Source organism: Ambystoma mexicanum, chromosome 10 (genome assembly GCF_040938575.1).
Source record: "Ambystoma mexicanum isolate Mex_15411 chromosome 10, UKY_AmexF1_1, whole genome shotgun sequence".
NCBI classification, from domain to species: Eukaryota; Metazoa; Chordata; class Amphibia; order Caudata; family Ambystomatidae; genus Ambystoma; species Ambystoma mexicanum.
The window spans coordinates 153,261,889-153,285,930 of NC_090932.1; the positions used below are offsets into that span (position 1 = coordinate 153,261,889).

Sequence of the window (24,042 nt, forward strand, 5' to 3'; positions counted from 1 at the left end):
TGCCGAGATTAAAGAATTTCCACCAGTTGTCCAAAGGAATGAGCAGCAATATATAATCTTTATTTTAATGCATGTTTAATTTGGGATACTCTATTAAACAAAGTGTTCTTTATGATATGTACCCTCACAATGGGAAGTCTCACAATAATGGCAGCCTTACAGATATTGGAATATTCAGTTTTTGACATGGACAATTCAATGCCAGCTGGTACTCAGCCACCCCCCCCCCGCCCCCAACCTCCCAAAAAAGCAGTAAATATTTTTTTTTTAAAAATACAAGATGCATTTCGCGCAGCTGCAATGCAAAATGGTACATGGTACTAAATATGTTATATTCCTCTGTCTTTCTTTCGACGGGTTTGTCTCTACATAGTTAAACTGTGCATACACTGCTCAAATTGCTGCCAGGAAACAGTGTCAGAGACACATTTAATAACTAACAGAACTCTTGGGTAGAAAACTTTGTGGGGGCTTGGGTGCTGCCAACTGTAATAAGTATTCCTTAAGCTAGGCCGCAGTCAGGTGAGAACAGGAGGGGAGCGCAGGCTCCGTTGAAACGCAATTTTTAATAAGTTGGGCAGAGGGTTTATTGTGAAATGCAGATTGTGTGTTCTTCAAACAAAACAAAAGTTAGAAATATGCAGGATAGGACTTCCACTGACAAGACAATGGTCCTGGTCCTACTTAAAACAGAAGGCAAGATTCCAAGTAATGCTATTTAGTCGGTTCAAGTCTGAACAGAATACTAGGGCTGATCCAATCTGTTAGCAGTACTGATCTCAGAGTGGAGACCAGGCAGCTCAAGAAGGAGAACATCACCTCAAAGTCCAAGGTTAGGCAGAAGAACAAAGTCCTCTTCCTCATTGTGGAGGGCCAGTTAGAGTACTCTGCTGTCTTTTTGCTCGATCACAGTAAAGTATTAGCTAGACTATCTTCCATCCCTTTTCTACAATATGAGCCATAGCAGAGTTTGACATGGGTTACAGTACTGTGTGTTGTGCCCTCCACCCCCATTTGCAAGGGGGCCATTCCTTTCCTATTGGGACTGGAAGAATTTGATCGGAGGTTAAAGTACTCTGCTGTGCACCACTGACCGGTATTGTCCGGAATGAGTTGGAGTGAAAATGATGTGCACACCAATACGCGAGTAGCAGGATTGTTTGATGCATGTTTGCACTGAGTCATCATGTACATTTTCTCAGTCTCGGATCGTTATGTCTAGTTCCCATTTCCAGTCACCCTTGATCTTAGCAAATAAACACATATGCTCTTGTACTATGCACTTGCGTCAGATGCTCTGGTAGCGGAGTATATTGAACAATGGTTTTAGATTCACCATTTGTGACGCGTTTACTCTGCATTCCTCAAAGACTGGTTCAATTGCTTGTTTCAACACAAGATAGTGCCTTGGCTCTCATGAAGGGTGCCTAAATTGCATAGGTATCTTGGCAAATCGGTGCATAATTGTTTTCCTGAGGTGATCCAGTTCAATAAATAGCTTTGTTGATCGAGGTGTCTCACAAAAGTGATTTCCTCACTTGTGCAACTGATCCATTGTGCCAAACTGGCAAGCGAGGAAGGACACTACCATGGATATGTAGTTTGTCACCTATGAGTTTTCTTCGCGTCCCTTGTTGCCCACAGGAATTGTGGCTGTTGGAGGTTAGTGCCAAGCATAAGCACTTGGATCGGAATCTCTTGCAATAGCGACTAGCCAACCATTGGCGTGTTGCTTCACTTGCAGTTGCATGTAGCCTTTTTGAGGGATGTCAGAGGTCTGGTGGAATTCTCTGATGCAGGGAAAACCAAAAGCACCTTCTCTTTTTATAGATTTTGAGCTTATCCGATATTGCAGAGTTCTTATTCTGGTCCCATAAAGACTTCTTGAGGCAATTTTCAATGTTATTGTAAATTTGAGGTTGCGCTTAAGTTGCCTACATTGATAAGAACATACATAATATTTGGGACTATTAGGAGAGTTAACTTTCTCCTAGAAACTCTGGGTTTATGCCTCCCACCACCCCACAACGTCCTCTACCTTCGTGTTCAAAGCTCCAGGTCCATTTATAGTGTTCTTGCCACGTTTTGTGGTATAATGCCCAGGTATAAGTCATTTACCCCTTTCAGAAGCCATTCAGTGTAGAACGCACTCAACTTAACTCAAAAATGGCAGAATACGAGACTTGCCAAAGTTTATTTTGCAACCTGAAAGCACACCACGTTCCTTGACAACTTGAAGAAAGCATGGTACGGAGGTGTGTGGTTTGTCAATGGTCAGAAGCATACCATCCGCTTTCAAGAGCGCCTCCAGTTACAAGCTTTTATTCCCACAACAGTGAAGTTTGTTGAAATCGCTCTAGCCTAGGTTTACAGATAAGTGGAATTGAATGCCAGCCATGCTTAGTGACCCTTGGAATGTTTACTTTCCGCAGCAATAATCTGTTTATTACAGCGTTACTGCCTTTGTATAGGGTGCATCTGCCTCACAGAAGGTATGCCTAACGCTCAGAGTCAGCGCCTGTGATAAGAGGTTCTATACCAGCATGCCTGCGCTCTTGTAGCTCAGCCTCCTGTTGAGTGGAGTCTTTGTGTGTGTGATATTGTATTATGTGTGTCCGAGCAGATGTCCTACTGGCCATCCTAGCTTGTTGTTCTCACGTTGGGTACGAGTGGGCGATTGACAGCTCAGGAATGCTGGATGAATCATAACATGTTAGTGTTCTGAAAGCGGTCAGTTGAGACCTGAACTGAGATGCCCGAGGATGGCCGCTGGGTGTGCCCTGCTACCAACTTAACAAGAGTAACTGGAGACTAGTGCATGTGAATAAAGATCTGTACTTTTCTACCATGGGGTTTGGAGCCATCAGTCCTGAAGACATCACTGGAGAAAGACGCTTTATAGAGGAGCTGGTCAAAAGGAGTAACACTATGCTGTGGAGGGGGCCCCAGCGAACAGGTGCACCCACAGCCTGCCAAAGTAGGAGAGCCATGCTCAGGTAGAGAGAACAAGGAGTTTGACGAACAGCTTATTAATGTCAGGAGAGAGGTGGCAATAACTTGAAAAAGCATTGTGTGTGAATCGGCGAGGACAGAGGACGTGCGACTATAATGGAGTGAAAAAGCATAGGTTGGCGAGGCGCAGCAAACGTTTGGCGCAATCTGTCCTGATGACATTACGGTCATAACCGCAGTTATCATTGCATGCAAACTCCATGGTAGAAAATTACAGATCTTTATTCAGATACACTACAGTTTCCAGTTACTCTTGATAAGTTGGTAGCAGGACACACCCACCGGCCATCCTCTGGCATCTTTCAGAAAACGAACTCTCGATGTGTAATGGATTGCAGACTCAGCAGTTTTGCCGTATTCTTCACGAGGAGGGGGTCCATTCCGTGAAGCACATCACGCGTGCAGTGAAGGTCCATGGCACAATGCAAATGATGCATGGAAACTTGGCAAAAGAGCCAATGCACCCTCATCCAATATGCATTCACCACATTCAGAAAATAACTATTCACCATACACTTCTATTTGCACAAAATACACCACAATTAAGACTAACCTCAAACACCACAATCTCCACACAGGGCTGTGCCAGTGGCTTAAGTCCCGCCGATCGCGCTACTTTAGGAAATGGTGCGTTTTGGCCACTTGTATTTTTTACTAAAAACATTTTTCTGCTTCACCCGAGTCTTATGGTTTACAGATTGAAAAGATGGCTTCCAAAAACACACCAATGTGTTCATTCAATCCCTCCCCCACCCACCTCCAGGAGCACACTCACAGAAAGCCAAAATCAATCTACCAAAACATTAAAAAATGCATACGTTATATAGCTTTGCCAATTCTTGTTCACACAGACCATTTTCTTCACAGAAAACTAAACGTCATGGAGCATCATGCAGAGTTTGGTTTTTATTTAGAGACTGGCAATTTCAACACCTTTCGTCTTGGGAATGTGGTCATCCCAGCATTGGCATCCCACAGACAGCATGCGTTGGTAGCAGAGGGCTAAAAGGCCACGCAGACATCCCTTTCCGGGTATACTCTTAACCCACCGCCTTGAGCTCGCTGCTCAGCTGATGCACCAATTGCCTGTTCATGGGTGCTTGCTCTATTCGTTCGCCACCCCTGTCACAAAAAAAAGGTGTAATGTTGCGATGAAGTTTCTCGAGCGCCAGCTGCACATCGTGACCTTTAATTCTGAATGCAGTCAGAGCGATACAGGATTTCTTGACATAAGACCTACTTGCTGTATGACACGATTATCAGCATCATAAACTGTGTTCATAAGCAAAACAAGGTACACGGTCGACAGCTGGAGTGTGCAGTATTTAACGAAACCAATGGGAGTGACATGCGTCCCATTCATACTGTCAAAGTTATTACATTCGATTGCATCATACGTACCTTAGATTTACATTTTTGAATTATTGTAGTTACGTTTTATCGGGTTGGCTGAAATACCTAAAATAAGAGGATAATGATTGGCACAGGGCACCACATTTTGGAGATTCCAGAAGGGTAATCTGAATTATATTATTAGACATGTACTGTATATACAAGACGTAATACCCGTGTACAAATTAAAACAAAAAAGGGGTTTTAAATAAAATATTTTGGCACTTCATATAGTATAACAAGCATTTGAAAAGCCACTCGTTTTGGACTTTGCATAGGTAGAGTACACGTAAAGGTCAGGCATTACTTCACATGCCCGGGTAACCTTGCGCATGCACACACAGACACGGGCCTTTACACTCCCATTTCTCTCACCATCATGAATTGCCTTCAAGTGCACAACATTACCTTTTATTGACCTCAAAACCCTGGAATTCCCTCACCAACAGAGATCGGAATCAAACGCCCAAGTACTCACCCTATGACGAGCAATTGGTACTTGCACCACTGCCAGGAGTTGCCCGAAAATGGTCTCATAATCCCACCATTGCAAATCATCAGCAAGGCACTCTCAGAAATAACCAGGCAGACGACGCTAGCATTGAGTCACTCTTATGTCAATGTGTAGGGGCTTTCCCACAATACACTGGTGCTAGAGAGGAGGCGGCCATATGAACTTATAGACGCAGGCTGCTTCAATGTGTGGGGTACATGAGTGGGGATTAAATTAAATTGCCATAGCGCCCAAGTCATCGGCGTATATATGTGCAGGGAAGGTCAATGAGAGAAAAGGGTACATCCCATTGCCCAGAAAGGAACATGGAAGCAGCATGAAGCCAAAGACTGGTGGAGACAAACTGAAAGTTTAAAGACACTTCTGAAATCCTGAAGTCCTATCATCACATGCTTTTTGCACTATACAAAAACTGCACATGCCATGTGCTACTGTTGAACACTGCCCACACTTATTTTTAAGATACATGGGTTCATTAAAAACCTTTATCTATTTACACACATCAAATTCCCTCCATCGTCCATCTTTTCTTTGCAATGGAGCCCTTCTTGAGTCAGTTAAAATCCTTCAAGTCATTTATAAAGAGAGAAAGAGTACATTTTCCCCTTCCAAGCACTGAGAATCTGATGGAGTCAAAGGCGCTGAGCCTTCCAAGTACCTTACAACTTCTTGGTCTTCTTTCTGGTTCATTGGGTTTATTCTCTTCACCTAGAATTAAGGTCTCCATTATGAATTTTGCTAGGGAACATAGTCTAAAGTCCTCCCCCATGCCAACTGCTTCCCACCAGTCTTCCAGCGAGTATGAGGGTTTGGCCCGTATGATGTTACCCAGATGGTTCGTCCTTTCAGTTGTTAGTGCAGCACAGCTCAGGATTATGTGGTTTAGTGTATCCTTCTGACCCCCCTTTTTTTGGCAAAACCTACAGATGGAGTCTTCAGTGTTAGTTTCAAATATCTTTAGCAAGCTTCTGGTAGGCAGGCAGTTTAATCGTATTTTCAAATGTTTTGTATCCTTTTACTGGGAAATTTTAACAAATATGTTGGGGTGTCGTTATATGATCTTTGGTTGCTCCAGCCATCCAAATTTAGTTTGTGGTGTCCCCTTGTATGGAGGGTCTGGATCCAATACGCCTTCCATAGCATTTGCTTTGCCATATCCGGATTGGAGATTAGAAGTTCTCTCGTAATTCCTGTGCTTCTCAAAATGTCATCACATCTCCTTTTCCATTCTTCCACTAGACGTCCGCATGGGGGATTGTGGTCCTTTAATATTGTGTATGGGTCCGGAGTGTTTTATGATACATTTCCCGACTAATGCCAGAGTCTTCCATACGATGCCATGAATTGAGATGTCAATTTGTGTCTTATTGATGCGGCGGAGACTCTTTTGGGGAGTCTTAAAACCCATCTCCAGAATGAGCCCTCCAACTCTCTCCATAGTGTCCAAGGTAGTGCTATTTGTGTCTCTGCACCATGAGTTAATATGGGCACCCCTTTCATCTTATAGAAGATGAGAGTCGGTGTTAGGGTGTATTTCCCATATTTGTCATCAATCAAGCTTGCTTGGGCTGCTAGGACTCTCACCCGAGCCCTTAGCACATTTTGCCAAGGCTCATCTTCACTGCTCGAGCTTGCTATAACTCTCAAATATTGCATTGCCGTTACTTATGGGAGAGTCACGTCATTAATTGACCTGATCTGCCTGCCCAGCGTAGCGGAGTGTCTGGTGCTGAGGTGCAGACCAGTCTCTTCGGCGGCGACTTTATTGCGCTGTGAAAGTGAGCTTTCCTTACTGCAAGAAAAAGTGGCCGGGCGAGTCACAACAAGTTGCTTGATTGTACAAGGATATTGAAGGAAGGACTACAATTCCACTCATCCCAGCAGAGCCTCATTGTCACCCCCCAGCCTCCCCAAGACCCCGTCCACCACCTGCTGCTGCTGCTGCTGCTGCGCGCGCGCTTCAAAATCTACCTGCCCAGCGTAGCGGAGTGTAGGCAGAGTTTCTGGTGTCCACTGGCCAGAGGAAGGAGGCAGGCTTGCGGACTATCATGAGTGAAGGTAAACAAGGGGAATCCCCAGGGAGGGTAACTTCACCTTGGTATGAGCTGCTTGAAAAAGGCTAATAATGACCAAATGGCACTTGTGGAAACGTTTCCGGCTTCATTGGCGGCTCAGACGCTGTCTCAAATGGACAGTGAAGAGAGAGGAAGCCCAGTGACCAGTGACCAACACAAAACAAAAGACCTACATATGACAACCCAACACAGCGTTTTAACATCTCGGGTTTGTGACTTTAATATCGTCGTGGAGGTTGGACTAAGTACAGGCAATGGCGCAGGGTCCGCTGCGGATAACAGTACATACGTTTCTAATTCAGAACGGATTAAGAATGCGGAAGGGGAACGGAGGTCTCCCCTAATGCGATGTGAATGTCGAGATGGGAATTGTGGAGGCTCCCACGTGACCCCGCTGATGGGCAAAAACATCCAAGGGCCAGGATCCATAATAGAGGAGCCGTACTCAGTGTTAGAAAGAAAACAAATGGAAACCGAGCCACTATCATCACTGGTTAAGGTATGTAGAGCTCCCATTAAGGTAGTGAGCTCCATGCAAATACCGAATGTAACTCAATCACTTACGCCTTGCCCAGATTTAAGATTGATACTAAAAAGGAAAAAACACCTCTGGGAACGAAACCGACATGACAAAAATAACTTGATGCAACTGAAATCCCAATACACATCTCTGGCGCTGCTCGACGCATTGGGGAACTGCAGGCAAAAGCGACCGAAATGATCCTCAGAGTCGGCTGCTATCACCCACGGAATTGCAGGGGGAAAAAATTTAGTGACGGACGGGCAAGTCCCGAAAGTCTCCCAACACAAGAAAATAAGACTCAAATGCAGCCACCAGGGTGGAAACATCAGAGTTTGGCATTTGGTGAGAACTTTACTAACCACCAGGTTTTGTCAACACTGCAAAGTTGCCAACGAACACGGACCATAATGCAATATGGCTACCCGGAAGGGCGACAAAACTCAGAAATCTCGGATCAAATCTTACTTGAAACCTCTCTAAACAGAGACAGAAAATCTTATGGGGCAAGCAAGTATAAATAAAATAACACCTGATGAAGATAATGACCCCAAAAACCATACCCAAATCACATCTACCAATCAAAGCACACAAACCCATCAGAAAATAGGCAAAGATGGTGGTCGGGATAAGGCGTCTCAGACGACAAGCCAGAAACAGCTAAACCTCAAAAGGTCACCTAATATTTCAACAACAGCTGCTAACTAAATTTAGACAGCAGCGAGAAAGCCTTCCACGTAGTTGCTACATTAACGGTGATTTTAGCACCATCCATGAAACGATGAGCCCATGGATGGAACCTTAAAGGACCATACCACCTTGTTAGCCATGGTTCACAGTAAGATGATCTTCATAGAAGGATTCATCACAGCAATTGTACAAACATGGAGAATAGTTTGGCATGGCTGACGCAATTATTGCACAACATCCTTCACCCAATGGTTAAGGAAAAAGCTGAGAGAAGGAAATCTCGAGTGTCCATGGGAGGAGGAGTAGGCTTGCTGGACAGGGAGAGTCTACTGGACCCCTTTGATACATGAACAATAAACCTACACCTCGGTGAGAGAGGCACATCAGATCTGCTCATAGAACTCTGACAAACAAGCAGAGGCATTATATGGACCCCAGGAATATCCGATAAGCAAGCTGGGGACATTAAATACAATAGTCAACAGAACAGAGACCCCACATCAACTATCTGGGGAAGGATCACGAAAGGAGATAACTTTAAACGAGCAAGAAACCCAGTATATCAATCGGATGGTTTTCGGTTTGAACATGATGCCACTTATACGACCAGAGGGTGCTATAGCCATTTCATCAGTGCCGGAAAACACCATAAATGAAGCAGAGGCAATCAAGAATATTGACATTGGCACTTCTACTCGAAAAATCTGAAATCTTCACAAAAAAAACAAACTGACAAGGCAACGGTTAACAAGGATTTAGGTCCCTCTTCTGGAATTATAGAGGCTCCTAACAAGATAAATTCTGCAAAAAGATCAGTAAATAAACCAAAAATGTACTAACTACGAGTAAAATGAACTCAAACAGTAGTCGAACTTTCCATCTAAATATTTCAATCCCAGTAGTAAGATTGGGGCAACCCACTAAACCAAAAACAGGAAAGGTGGACGAAATTGATGATCCAATTAGCAAAAACCAAATGAAAAGAATTAGATCTTATGGACCTTTTGACGTACAGCATTTCGGAGGATGAAAGCTCAGCTCTTGACGATAGTATCATGATAAACATATCATCGACACAAGACTCAGGTGATGAAACTTCGGTGAAAGACGAGGACATACACACAATACACTCAAGAGCACCAAATAAAAAGAGACATGATAAAGAGGAGAACGATGATGCCAGCCAATGAGGAGGTGGGGGGGATATGGGGGTGGGGTCCTCCTCCGGCTTCAAAAATAACTGAGAAAACAAGAGAAAGACGAGCAAGTCCAACTGCATCAAGAAAGGTAGAAAGTAATATAGACAATCCAAAAGAACCAGAAAAGGGAACTGGCTCTGTCAATAAGTTCAAATGCTAATCAGTCTCCGAATAATAATACAATAAGGTTAGACTAAGCTCGTTCAAGAGAAAGGATACCCAGTAAAGTACAATCAAAGATAAAATTGAACCTAATATTAACAGTTAAAACCAAACTAAAACACCATCAAAAAGAAAATCTGTTAGCAAATGACAGCTTAAAACTGTCGCTGGAACGAAAGTTATACAATGATGATGTCTAGTGCTCAATAGAGCCAATGTATTTAGACTGCTACATCATGTTCCGACATCTAGTTTGGTTACATCACAAGAGTTTCCTGTAATAGAGTTCCCGGACGAACAGCGAACTGACAAGGTGCTAATACACTTAGTCTCTAGATTAGCAAAACAACAGCTGTTAGAAAAGGCCCACCACCTGCATCCTCTGGGCTTTGATCTAAAAGAAGAAAAACCAGCAATTGATCATAAAAAAAAATCCATCAAGTGAAAGACAAAGTAATGAACAAAAAGAGATGCAAACACAAATCAAGAATCAACACGCACCAACAAAAGATGGCAAGAGTGGTGAGCACACTAACCAAAAACTACCCCTTGAAGGAGATTAAGCCAAATGGAAATGGTTGGCGGGTATTCTAGTGGAGAAACTGCATAATCAAATGCACCCGACAGGGAAAAAAAAACCTGACCCTCTCATAAGCTGGAATACAACAGGTTCATCTTGCATGTTGATCGGCTCTGAATCTCAACTAGGGGAAGTAGACATTATTTGTCTTCAAGATGTTTGGTTGCACGAGGACCCCATTGATAGAAGGGTACTGGGTACTGCTAAACCCGGCAATTAAAAGCCAGGTGGGAAGGTCAAGAAGTGGCCTACTAATAGCAGTGAAAAACGACTTTGCATGGACTTTGCTGTATACCCAGTCACCAATGCCATTTATACAACTGGCCGCAATCAAATCTTCAAAACTATATCAACATGTACTACGAACAATCATTTTGGTGAATATTTATCGGCAGAAGTGAGAAATACCAATCTGGTGGACACCATCGCATCGTTAATTCACGAAGAGTGAATTAAGTGGAATGACCCAATCATAATACTAGTGGGCGACCTAAATTGGAAATGCATAGATAAACACAGTGAGTCAATATTGGAAGAACCATGAATTGTCAATAACAAAGAAAGGAAAGGAGTTGCTTGGAGAAAAATGCTTCAAGCAAGAGATTGTATAATCTCTTAAATGGTATCCTCAAAGGAGACGTTCCGTCTAAACCCACTTGGGGGTAGGGGGTAGGGGGTATAAGCAGTGAACACCTATTGGACTATATATGTGTTTCATCTAACATGTCAAATATATTAAAGTCACTAAGTTTGTTGCACTCAAAAAAGTGATCACAATCAACTAAAATTGACCTACCATTGGTTAGATTTGGAACATCACAGAAACCCGTACAAAATATTAAAATAAACCCAGGTAGAAATAGATTGGTTATTTGTGAAAATAAGTTGACAGAATTTATACGAAACCTATCCTACGAAATCGACAGTTTGCAGGACGTAGATGGACAAGCTAGAATTCACTATCTCCCACTACTTCAAGACGTTGTCGTTAATCACCAAGGAAACCATGCCAAACTGAAAATGTGCCATTGCCACTCCTACAACAAGCTGATAGTCAAAAAAACAAAAAGAATTGAATATTAGACGATGGGAACATGCCAATACTGGAGAGGCCTCGAGAGAAATACACAAACTAAAACAAAAATATAATTGGATGCGGCTACATAAGAAAACAATGATGAACCAAGATGCTCAAGCAATGTTATCCAATTTACAAACGCAAAATATCACGGCTATGTGGGCTACAATGAAATAGATGCGCCACAAGATGCTTTATTAGCCAATCCAATTTCAGTAAACCGAATGGCAAGAGAACTTTGCAAAAATGCAAAGCACTGAAATGTAACATCGGCAATAAAGCAGGAATTAACAGCTACTGCAGATAACAGATGGGAGTGCGAATTGGACATTGACATATCAATTATTGAAGTAATCATCAAAGGCCTGAAAAAATCAAGAGCGCTGGGCCCAGATGGCCTGTCAAACATCGACTTGAAAAAAAATCCCAAGCTTTGGCCGATATTCTTGCACCATCTGTACGAAGGCATCTTGTGATTCTCAAAAGTACCACTCTTGGAAATCAGCTTAGTTGTCCCCATTTTTAAAAAGGGCTTAAGATCGGACCCGGACAACTACCGCCCAATCGCCCTTCTAGATGTGGCAGGCAAAATCTTTGGGTCTATATTACTAAAAGCGCTATCAAGGTGGTGAACGGTTTCGAGCCACCTTGACCCATGGCAGGCCAGGTTTGTCAATGGTATTGGGCCAATGATCAACGCGTTTCTGATAAATTTGTTGAAGGCAAAAACAGAACAAAATAAGGGAACTCAAATATACCTAGCTTTCATTGACCTTTCAAAAACCTTTGACTGTTGGAAGAAACTTGTGGTCAAAACTGGAGCAATGGCAATGTCCAAAAACAATCTTGAATAATATTAAAGATCACTATCAGGAAACATCTATCAAGATTAGATAAGTCGGGTAACTTCACCAAACTCAACCCTACAAGAGTGGGACTGAAACAAGGATGCCCGCTGGCACCTGAACTTTTTAATTTGTTTCTATCAGACATTGACAATGCCTTCGTTGACATACGGTCGTTTCCACCCGAGATATCGAACAACGTTATTGGAAGACTCCTCTTCGCTGATGACTTTGTCATAATCGATCAGACCCCCATAAGGCTACAGTGTCAGCTTGATTCTCTCCAAACCTATCTGGAAGGCAATAAACTAACAAATCCTGGGAAATCTAGGATTACGGCATTTGGCACACAGACAAAGCAAGAGGAAACCAATAGTTGTTCTTGGTTCCTCAAAGGTCAACCAATTTAAATAGTAAAAGAGTTCACTTATTTAGGGGTAAGCATCAATAACAGCAGATGTGAGGCTCAGAACAACGGCACTGTGGGAAGAAAATCTATAAATCTGGCAGCCCAGGGACAGATCCTGCTAAAAAAATACTGTCGGTATTCATTAATATCATTGGTTCAATACTATCGAGCAAAAGTGATACCAATTTTAACGTATGGGGCGGAAACATCCTTCATGTTACCTGAAGACACATGGACACGATTAGAAAGTCTTTTCTGGAAAACTGTGTTGAGGCTACCAAAGAGTATCCCCATGGCCATTCTCAGAAGAGAATAAGCGTTAACATCACTTAAAGCAATCATCATATGGAAATTACTTTCCTTGTACCGAAAATGTGTAGAAGAAAACCCAAAGGGTGGATTTGAAATCTTAAAACAAGCACTACAGGACTCCAAAGAGAAATTGATGAAAGAATGGAAAGCCAAACCATTCTCACAAATCTAAAGGAAACAGAGGAATCTATGGTTCGCGACCCTCACAGGATAAAGAAAAAAAATAAACATCAATGATTGGATTGATACACAAGATTCAATCTGTCATTACAAACATTGTGACAAATTCTGGTTTTGGCCGCAAAAATTAAACTACCAAGATATGTAAACATTTTGCCAAATCCATGTCGAAGAATACAATATCTGCGCTACGTCTCAACATTTTCCTGTCTGACAAACGGTTAAGCGAGAGGAAAGGTTCTAATATCACGCCCACATGCAAACTATGCCGAAAGGACAGCACAATCAAATCTATTCAACATCTGATTTTGAGCTGCCCACAACTAAAAGTAGAAAGAACTAAAATTGGGCGACATACTTAAGCAATATAGCAGGAGTTCCATTGATGGCTGGTGGCAAAGCCTAATAGAGGGAGGAAAAAATCCAGACGAGACTAGAAGAAGTCAAAAGTGGTGAAAGACTGACTGAAGTTGCCCAATTGTACGATCTTTAAATTGACTCAACAAAAGATGTTCTCATGTAAAAAAAAATGGATATATTTTTTATATGTAGGGAATTTTATGTAGCGATAATGTTAACAAAGACATTGCTATTTGGTGAAAGGTTTTCTAAATTGTAAGCCATATAATGTCAAATAAAAAAAAATAAAAAAAATAAAAAAAAAATTGACCACTGATAACAGTTCTCCTGCTTCCCCTCAGCTTGTTCAAGATCATAATGGTTGATTTGTGTCTGGTCCACAAGGGCCAAGTCATCTGCATATAAGGCCCAAGGGATTGAAGTCCCATTTATTTTCAGTGGGAAAGCTCAGATTTTTTTTTTTAGGTCCTCACCTAAATCCGCCGGGAAGTATTTGAATAACGTTGGCTGCAAAGGGCAGCCTTGTTTTAAGGCTCTACAAGTTTGAATTTCTCGTGTTAGCATGCCTTTCCGGACTCAAGTCTTAGCTGGACTCTGGTTTCTGTGTATAATGCTTTTATTGGGTTTAAAATGGTTGTCTGGCATTTCCACTTCACCAATTTTTTCCTTAAGCTTTCTCTTTCTACACTATCAAAGGTCTTGTTGAGATTCATGAAGGCCACGTAGATTTTTGTCCTGTTCGACAGCTTTAATTTTTTGTACGTTTATTAGGAATAGGTTAAGATTTATTCCCACTCCTTTTATAAATCCCGTTTGCCGTTGGTAATTTATTTGTGCTTCTTGTGCCCATTCCTGTAGGTGTTTGAGTATAATGGTTGCAAACATCTTCCCCAAGACATCCAATAGCGCAATGGGCCTATAATTATTAGGGTCTGTTCTCTTGCCATTTTTGTAGATTGGAACTATAACAGCTTTCCTCCAAGTTTCTGGTATTTCCTGTTTCTTTAGAACATCTTTGAATAGCTGTGCTATAAAAAGGGATCCATGCCCAAGGGTCCACCTTAACGGTCTTATATGATAGACCATCAAGTCACGGAGTGGATGCACCATTCACTTTCTTTATTCGTTTTTCTAGATCTAAATTGTCAAATTCGATTGACCATTTGCCCTCTGGTTGCAATGAGTTTTTTTGCTCTATTGTTGCTGGTGATCAAATAATTTCCGGTAAAAGAGAAACCAGGATTCTTCCGACACTCCATTCGTTAGACTCTCTGCTTGTGTGAACCTTGTTAATTAATTTTTGTTAAGTATTGTTAATGAGTTGCCAGATATATCTGATATTTTTCAATGCCATTGCTGTCATCATTTCAGCATCAATCTGATTTTGATAGACAGAGATTAGCCAATTTTTGTACCTTTGCTTTCTTTTTTTCAGGGCCTTCTCTCGTTCATTTAGTTCCAGTTTTTGTTATTGTCCTAAAGTTTGCTCTTAGTGCTTGTTTCTTTTCTGCTATTTCATTGTCTTGCACGTGTTTGTGTGATGCTTTTTTCCTCCCCCCACACATTTGCTCTTACCTTGAATGCCATATATAGGGGGCAGAAGTCTAACCCTCCTTTGTTTTCCCTGGTGGTAATATATCTTGGTAGCAGCTTGCCTAACTCTTTTGGGGCAATACAAATTCTGTTGCCTCCCTCTGTTACCGCCAATTTTCTCGGGATTGCCAGGCATGCAAGTTTTCTTTAATGTTACTCTCAGCAGAGCCTGGTCACTTTCTGTTTTCTTAATTTAAAACTCTTACCAACTGGCGAATATCCTGGGATACAGAAATGTAGTGTTTGATACCTTGCTATTCATCCATGTTGGGTTTCCCTGAAAGTCTCTTTTTGTTTGTCCATTTAGCATGGATAGATTACTTATGTGCGTGGCACTTGTCCATAAGGGTGCTCGTTCCTCTGCTCCATTAATGATGGTGTGAGGATTTTCTTTCGGTTTTCCCCACTCCTCTAAACAAGCGATGTTCAGATTTCCACAAATTATTTGGGGTGGGTCTGGGCCCGTCATGTGCATCCGTAACACTATACAATATAAATTGAGAATTAAACATTTTTGCTTCGGTTTATTTGGTTGATCCGGAAATAGCAAGAGCACTTCTTGTACAAAAGGTTTATATTGCTGCTTTTCATCACCTGTATACCAATTCCCATTTGTACAAGGGTCATTAGGCCAGAGGATGGTCTTCCCTTGTGTCCCTTGCATGCTTGGTTGAAGCACATACTGTATCCCTCCACCACTGGAAGGGAGGTGATCCAGGTCTCCTGTAGACATAACATTTGCGCTTTTCTCAATTCACGACCCAGGTCATTAAATTAATGTGCAAATCCACTTGCGTTCCATGAAATTATTCTAAGTTGGTCCGCCGGTCTCAAGCTCATCAGCCAATTGTTTTTTCTTTCTCCAGTTGCCTTATGTGTCTTGGATCACCTTCACCTCTGGTTTTTTTATTTCCCACTGCCATTTCAGATAGTTGGCACTTAAAAGTGATCCTTAATGGCTGACAGATTCTCCCATTCATTTCTAAATCATCTTTTCTTCCATCATCGTCTGTGTACTCTTCTTTCCTGATAGTTTTCACTTGCCCTTTCTTTTTCCCTCATTTTTTTGATATTTCTGTTTTTGTTTTCAGATGTTTGACCTGTACTTCTCCCCTCCAGTAGCTCAAATCCCAGTGGCAATAAGACATCGTCAGTTTCCATCAATTATGCTTTAACTCCCTTTGAATGTAAATGGAGGATGACTATCTGTTAATTAATTCCTTCTTTGGAAATTCACCCGTTTTAATATCAGCTGAATTTATATATCGGTATGTTGGAACGTGATGTAATAGTTTAATGACGTTATGTGGGTTCAAGATCAGCCTGTCATGTGAGCTTAGGATACAATTCAAGTGGAGGCAGTGGCTTCCTGCCTCTGACCCTCTAATGTTGATTTGGGAATTTCTGTTTTCGTACCTCAGAAATTATAGGTGGCTCCACTGATTTCTTCCATACATATCAGCAGACTTTCACTTTTGGAGTATCTCTTTATACCAGTGGTTTACTTCCTTTTCACAGGGATTCCTTTCGGATCTGGTATCATTTTGGCCTGCACTTTCGTGTATTTCTCTCCAGTTTTATTTTCATTGCTTCTTGGCTCTTCATCTTCAAACTATGTTTTGTTCCTCTTCTGCATCCTTTCCCACCCATTCTTCACTTCTCTGGTTATGCCTCTTAACCAGCATTAAACGTTTTTCTTCTGATGTCAGGAAAAGTGTTAGCGAGACTAATTGAGAGATCTCCAATTCATTTTGATCTCCTGCTGCCATCAATGTTTCTTCCCTCAGTATCATTTCTTTGCCCCCTTAACTTCTAGATGTTGAAACTTCTGCATCTTCCAATGAGTATGTTGAGTGATTTGTTAAATCCATCTCCTCCATTGAACCTTCTTTCCCATCTAGGTTTAACCAGACAGTCGGTTGTTTTGTTTCCGGCTTTAGTCAAGGTTTTTTCTGTCTGCCCCACTGATGTAGGGCTTTGGTCGGTGTGTCCTTCCTCATGTTTTTAGTACATTTCTTCCCTTATTTTGGAGGGAATGAGATATTCAAGAAAAAAAACATTGCTCCATTTTATTTGTATTTTTATTTTGCAGGCTTTTATCACCCTTTTTTTCCCCGCCCGGTTTGGATACCATATCCCCTTACCAGTTTTTCTTTTGGATCTTTTTTCGAAACACTGGGTAGGGGTTATGGGTGTTCCCATCCTGTAACTAGCGTTGAGTGTCGTTCGGGCAGTTTTTAAGATTGTCCCTTAGCTTTTCTGGTCTTTTTTGGGTAACATTCAATTTCCCTTCCACTACACTACTCGTATTTTCAATGGGGATTTTCCTTTAGAATTTCTTCCATGGGTGCCAGGACTCAGATTTCTTGGCCGTTCTTTTCTATCACTGGTTTCCCCTCTCTGTCCACGGTCCCACTATCCGTTGGGGCCTGATTTGGGATAGTTATTTTCTTTTTCTCCTGAGAGTAGGCCTCTCCTTTCAATATTTCTAGCATTGTGTTCAGCAGCATTTGTTTTTCCTCCCTCTCTACATCGAGGGTTTCTTTGTAAGTCAGCTGCACTTGCTGCTTCCTGCTCTACTGGGGATTGTAACATTGTAATGAATTGCTCCACAAACACTAATCTTGTATGTACCATAGCTGTGTGTTGCATGGTCCTTGTACTTTTCACTCATTACTTTGTATATTTTAAAAAATGGGGCCCGTGATAGGTTTATTGCTGCCATTATATTACAATGTGTCTGGAAGGGGGTTGAGTTCATCGGGTTTCATCTTGGATTAATTTTCTGCAGGGAGAAGAGCAGGTCATCAAGTGAGGAGGCAGTTGGATCCCCTTGAACCTTTGTATTCCTCCTTATTTAAAGAGTGTTCATTGTTTTTCGGCGTTGCTTGGGGCCTTACCATGTATTTTCCATTTGTTGAGGTTTCCTTTTTTGTTCGAGTTTCTTCTGGTCCATTTCTTTCACTTTTATCCTTATCCTTATCCTTTTTTATCCTCCCGATGCCAGGAGGCTTCCCCAGGCTGTCCTAGTTATTCTCATGAGCATTTAACTCCTTTAAGCTTAATTTAGGGGTTGCCATTTTGTTGTTTAATGCTCCCTCCTCCCTCTGTTCTTACATGTATTGGGCCGGTTAGTATTTCCTGGTCGCTTACTTAAATCTACTTTTGTTTCTGGGGAGGTTTCCTCTGGGTTTCTCCCCTATGTCCCCTTTGAGTTTTCCCCCAGTATTTCCCTTGGTCTGGGGTTTTTCTTGCATTGCCTCAAGCACAATTATTTTTGATTGATTTTGAATCGTTATGTTTGCTTTCTCTATACCATTTTGTTTCTGTAGATCTGCCTCTAAGATCTGCGCATCCGTCAAAGCCTTCATACTCTAGTGACCCATGTCTTTTAAAAAGTTATGTTCTTATCTATTTGGGTTTGGTGTTCCTTTTGTTCCAATAGCTTATATAGGTGGGAGTTGTCCAATCAGGGCTTTGCAGGGATTCTTATTGAATCAATCCAACTCCCGCTGTGAGGCGCTTTTTTTTGGTTTCAATGTTTTGCTGAGCTTTTCACATTCAATGCACTTTTCTGAATCACCCTTCCAAGTGGCTGCATCTTTTTGCATTTCCATCCTACTTGTCGTGGCAGAACCTCAGAGCCATTAGTCCAAACTTCGAGTCCGCCATCAGCCGTGTCCGTCTTCTTGTCCTTTGGTTAGATGGGGGTGGGGGGTCCATTTGCTGTGCAGTTGTGTGTTGATATCAACAGAGGAACATTTGCAGACACTCCTTTTGCCTCGCGGTTCCCTCAATATTGCTTTAATTTATTATAGCCTTATCCCGTTTCGTTAGTAATAGTCTAGATTGCCTTAACAGCTTCTCAGTGCTAAACAGTCCACCCCTTAACTGCTCTTGCAGTCCGCTTACATTTACTTTGCCTTTCAAGTGACGTCTGGGTCTCAGCGTCCCCCCTGGCCTGTGTGCTGCCGCTGCAACAGATGCCCGTTCTGTAGGGTTTGAAAGTCCAGGGTGTGTTCCCCCTGGTGGCCCCAAGTAACACCAGGGAACACTCACGCAACACTCCTGCAACACTTTCCAAATGGAAAAGGATATATATATACATATATACAAATATACATATATACATACATAAGTAAATGTAGTGTAAGGGGATAAGGACAGAGTTTAGGAATAAAAGTGTGTGTGCATTGCACATGTACAGTCACAGTGTGAATGCATATGCCGTGTGAGGGTAAGTGTGCAAAGAGAGGGTGTGTGTGTGCAGCGTGAGGGTCTGCATGTATGTTAAATATGGGGGTGCGAGTGACTTGGCCTAAGTTTTATTTATGACAGTGGCCAGCGCAGCATTTACGCAAGGCCATTCAAGACCACAGACATAAGATTCATCGTGTTTGTGGGACCAAAAACAAAGCGCTTTGTATTTTAATTGGTCACATATGAAATACTACCATTCAAAGAGTTATAAACCTCAGTGAAGGAAGATGTCGTTTTCGCTTTGCCATTGTGTGCCTCAGGAGGGGTGCAGTATGACACCATAGTTTGCATAATCTGTCTTTAAGTGAGGTTACAAAGAAGGACCCACCCATTCATCGCCCGCTATCATTTCTCTTCAACTTTCCACTAGCATTTTCTCTCTGGTGACAATTAGAATACTTTTTGCTGTTAATGGCAACTTTCATTAGGGTACAACAAATGGTGGTAGAGTGGGCACCGTTTCTTTACTAGTCTTAAAAAAAATCCTTGCAGCTTGAACAAAAGTAATTATCTAATCGTGTGTGGGGTGCATCTCACATATGTGCCACTGCGTCAGGCACCATAAATGAATGTGAGAAAAAAAGACAAAGGCTAATTAGCCTTTGGTGTCGGCCACACACCTGCGTACCCACTCAGGGTTAATTATGTTCTTTCAATGCTTTTGATAGTTAGTAAAATACAACCTTCTTTTTCATCGGTTCAAAGAATTGTGTTTCAATATATCAAAAAAAAATATTTAAAAGTATTTGTTTAACAAATGCGACTATCTGGCCAATGCATTTTGGACTGTGTCCTTCATCAGGACCTTGTCTGATAAAATTTGTCCGCAGCAAATCATTATCCGTCAGTGATCAAAACAAGAATATATACATATTTCAACAAAATGTTATTCCTAGCAATCACATGCGCATGTATTTAAAGCATAATCACAATAAGCAGGGTACCCACAAGACAAATTTAACAAAGAGAAAGGACATGTAGAAAAGGCATTTAAACCAGTTCACTATTCAGAAAGATATTCATATGTGCATTATATATCTTTTTCAATCCGTTATAATCATGAGCAAAGTCAACATTAGCTAACTGTAAATCACTTAATATGTGTGTTAAGGCATCCTGCATTGTAAGGCATCAGATATCTTTCCCCTTTATTTGTGCCCCCACGCAGTCATAATGGCATGCTGTGAACATGTAAATCTAAAGTTCCAAGTCCGTGTAGGTAAATATTATGCCGTCAGTGCCCGAGGTTTGTTCCATGCTTTAATAAACCCAAAACATCTGTATTTCATCTAAGCAGTGCTCCAGTGTGAAACGTGCCCGCTATGCATTCCAACAATGCGAAGAAGTCTGAAAGAATTACTGTAAAGGATGCACATGTGATTAAAACAAGTCGGACCTCATGCGAACACCGCTCAATTCACTCAAACACGATGCGCTCTGTGAAAAGTAATTATATGCTCGATTAAAAAACACAAATGATTTAAAAAGCAATTTCCGGGCGTGATGAACAAGAGTATAAATCAACCGTGCATGTTCGGTTACCTGATGTTCACTATACAGTTGGACTTTAGCCCGATCGTGTTAGTCAAGCCCGACTGTCGTGCTTTCGCATTAATGTTACTGGGCATAGTCATGGCACTATTGCCTGACAAGATGGCCGTCTCACTCGGGCAGTGGCCGCCATCTTAAATCAGTCTCTTGTGTAATTCATATTAAGAGTATACCGTGATGTGGTCTTAGCGTGGTTCCTATTGATGTACTAAAAATACATACTATTAATGTACTAAAGAATAACATGAATAAAAAAAAAAGTGCTATGTTACTATATTTATTTCAATAACCACAAATTCTTATAACTTGTTTGTTGGTCCTTCAAATGTATAAATATTATGATGATAACCGCCGATTTTGAACTGATCAAGCTACTATGTATCTGATGCAAATTAAATCCACAGACTCAAACGTTCTCTATAACCTTGCTACAAATTTACAATACCTATTAAGAAAGGTGTTAACTAACTGCTATGGTAACTCTGGTCCTTACTAATGCCTCTCCAAAACTACTTCTCATTCTGGAGTTCTGTCAATCATCTGTGAATGTGATGTTAATGTTGCTGTTTACTGTCTACCTGAAGAACGGGAGGCAGTAGTGTGTTAGCATGATTGGTAACTATTTTATGCCTACTAATTTCAATGTGTATGTTGTCCTTGGTGATTACCCGATGTACCCTTGAGCATATCCAAATGTCAAAATAGTGCTTCATGTGATACACATACATGATAAACCAACCAATCAATTAGTGCTGCTGTTGTCAAACTATGTCGTCTATGGTGATCAGCCTCATATTGTTTAGCTCCACCACTTAAAACCTTGAGCAACAGCAAGAACTGCAACACGATTGCGCTAAGGTCCAACTGTATAGTGAACATCAGGTAAGCAAACAAACAGGTTGATTTATACTCCTGTTCATCACACTTGTAATTGCTTTTTACATCATTTGTTTTATGAATCGAGCGTATCATTACTTTTCACAGAGTGCATCGTGTTTGAGAGATGTGAACAGCGTTCGCATGAGAGGTCAGACTTGTTTTAAGCACACGCACACTTTACAGTAATTCTTTCAGAATTCTTTGCATTGTGGGAATACATAGCGGGAACGTTTCACACTGCAGCACTGCTTAGATGAAATACAGATGTTATTGATTTATTAAAGCATGGCACCAACAGCATAAGGAACAAGTTACTTACCTGTAACTGTTGTTCTCCAGCATGGGTCTGGCATGGATTCACATGCTCATGAATATTCCCCGTCGTTAGGCTGGGAATCCTCGGTAAAGAAAAAACCAGTATCAGTTTCGTTTCTGATCTGTCTTTCGTAGTAGTAACCAATCACTGATCTCTGCGTCATACTGACCACAGCCAATGACTGCCATCTCCCTAAGCCCCGCCTCTGGAAGCCATCTTCAGATTTGGTAGCACTTGAAGTGGCAGTATGACCAAGTGAAGAGCCGCAGAGTGGTAGGCGGGAGGGTTCGCATGTGAATCCATGCCAGACCCATGCTGGAGAACAACAGTTACAGGTAAGTAACTTGTTCCTTCTCCAGCATGGGGTCTGGCATGGATTCACATGCTCATGAATATAAGAATACATAGCAGTACACCCATGCACAACCACGGGAGGTGGCAACAGGCTCAACATTAAGCGTCTCTTTCCTCCTCACCAGGCTCACCTTAAGCGAACAGGTTGCGCAGCACTGCTTGGCCGACCCTGGACTCCTCCCTGGAATCCCGATCGACGCAGTAGAATCTCGTGAAGGTGTGCGTCGACCTCCACGTAGCAGCCCTGCAGATGTCCAGCAGGGGCACACCAGATAGGAATGCCGTAGTAGCAGCGATCGCTCTGGTCGAATGGGCTCTCGGACGGCCTGGCAGCGGTCGGTTAGCCAACCGGTGGCAGTGCATGATGCAGCCGGAGAGCAATCTGGAAATAGAAGACTTCGAGAGAGCCTTCTTTGATTCACAGGTCCAAAATTCACAAACAGCTGTGATGTCCTCCGAAAACTCTTTGTGCGGTCCACGTAGAACTTCAGCGCTCTAGCCACATCCAGCGAGTGCAAAGTCCTCTCGGCCGGCGACGAAGGAGACGGGAAGAAAACAGGTAATAACAGGGGCTCGTTAAGATGGAAGTCTGACGGCACCTTGGGCATAAAGGAGGGGTGCGTCCTAAGCACCACCCTCGAGGCATGGAAAGTCAAGTACAGTGCTTTGCAGGATAGGGCCTGGATCTCTCCCACTCGTCGTGCAGAGGTAATGGCCACCAGGAATGCAGTCTTCCACGACACAAACTTCATCAGTGCGGAGTGCATCGGCTCGAATGGGGGCCCCATGAGCCTAGTCAGCACCACGTTAAGTTCCCACGCCGGAGCCAGGGCCTTCACCGGCGGGAACAACCGGAACAGCCCTTTCATAAACTCTTTCACCAGTCGATGGGACCACAGGGACGTCCGTCCTGTGGTTCTGGTATATCTGGAGATCACCGCCAGATCAATCTTAATGGAGGCATGGGCTAGCCCAGCCTTTGCCAGCGATAGCAGGTACGGCAGCACCTGAGGGGCCGTAATCCGTAGGGGGTTGATCTTCTGTGCTCGGCACCAGATAGAGAACCTCTTCCACTTGTGACCGTAGCATTTGAGAGTCGAGGACGCCCTGGCCTTTGCAAGAACCTCTCTGCAGTCGGCCGGTATATCGTACCCTCCAAACTCTAGCGCTGCAGGAGCCAAGCCTGCAGGTTCAGCGACGCCGGGTCGCGGTGGAAGATGGCGCCTCCTTCTCTGGAGAGGAGATCCGCGTCGGCCGACAGCTTGATGGATGGGGACGTTGACAAGTCCAGAAGGTCCGGGAACCAGATCTGCCTCGGCCACGCCGGTGCGACGAGGATCATCCTGCACCGGGACCTCTTGAGCTGGTTGATGAGTTGAAGCAGCAACGGCAACGGAGGGAACGCATACAGGTATAGGCCGTCCCAGGGGAAGGAGAACGCATCGCCCATGCTTCTCGGCTGGGGAAACCTGCTGGCGAACCTCTGGCACTTCGAGTTCGTCGCTGTTGCGAACAGGTCGATTTGGGGTTTGCCCCATCGACGGAAGAGTTGATCCACCTGATCCTGGCGCAGCTCCCACTCGTGACACGCGCGCAGCTCCCTGCTGAGCAAGTCGGCGATGGCGTTTCTTTCTCCGGCCAGGTGGAAGGGAACCAGGAACATCCCCTGGGCGACCGCCCAGTGCCACAGATCCTGTGCCTCCTTGGATAGGGCTGGGGATCTGGTACCTCCCTGCTTCCGTATGTAAAACATTGTCGTGG

General features: G+C 42.8%; 1 protein-coding gene across 1 annotated transcript in view; it reads right to left on the reverse strand.

Annotated features, from left to right (window-relative positions):
- FIGLA (folliculogenesis specific bHLH transcription factor) overlaps positions 1 to 24,042 on the reverse strand; it is a 510,096-nt gene that overhangs the window by 49,316 nt on the left and 436,738 nt on the right. Inside the window, exon 5 of the mRNA XM_069617653.1 lies at positions 4,414 to 4,470. Coding sequence (XP_069473754.1) covers positions 4,450 to 4,470 — 21 coding nt within the window. The 3' untranslated portion in view covers positions 4,414 to 4,449. The remainder of the gene's footprint in view (positions 1 to 4,413; positions 4,471 to 24,042) is intronic.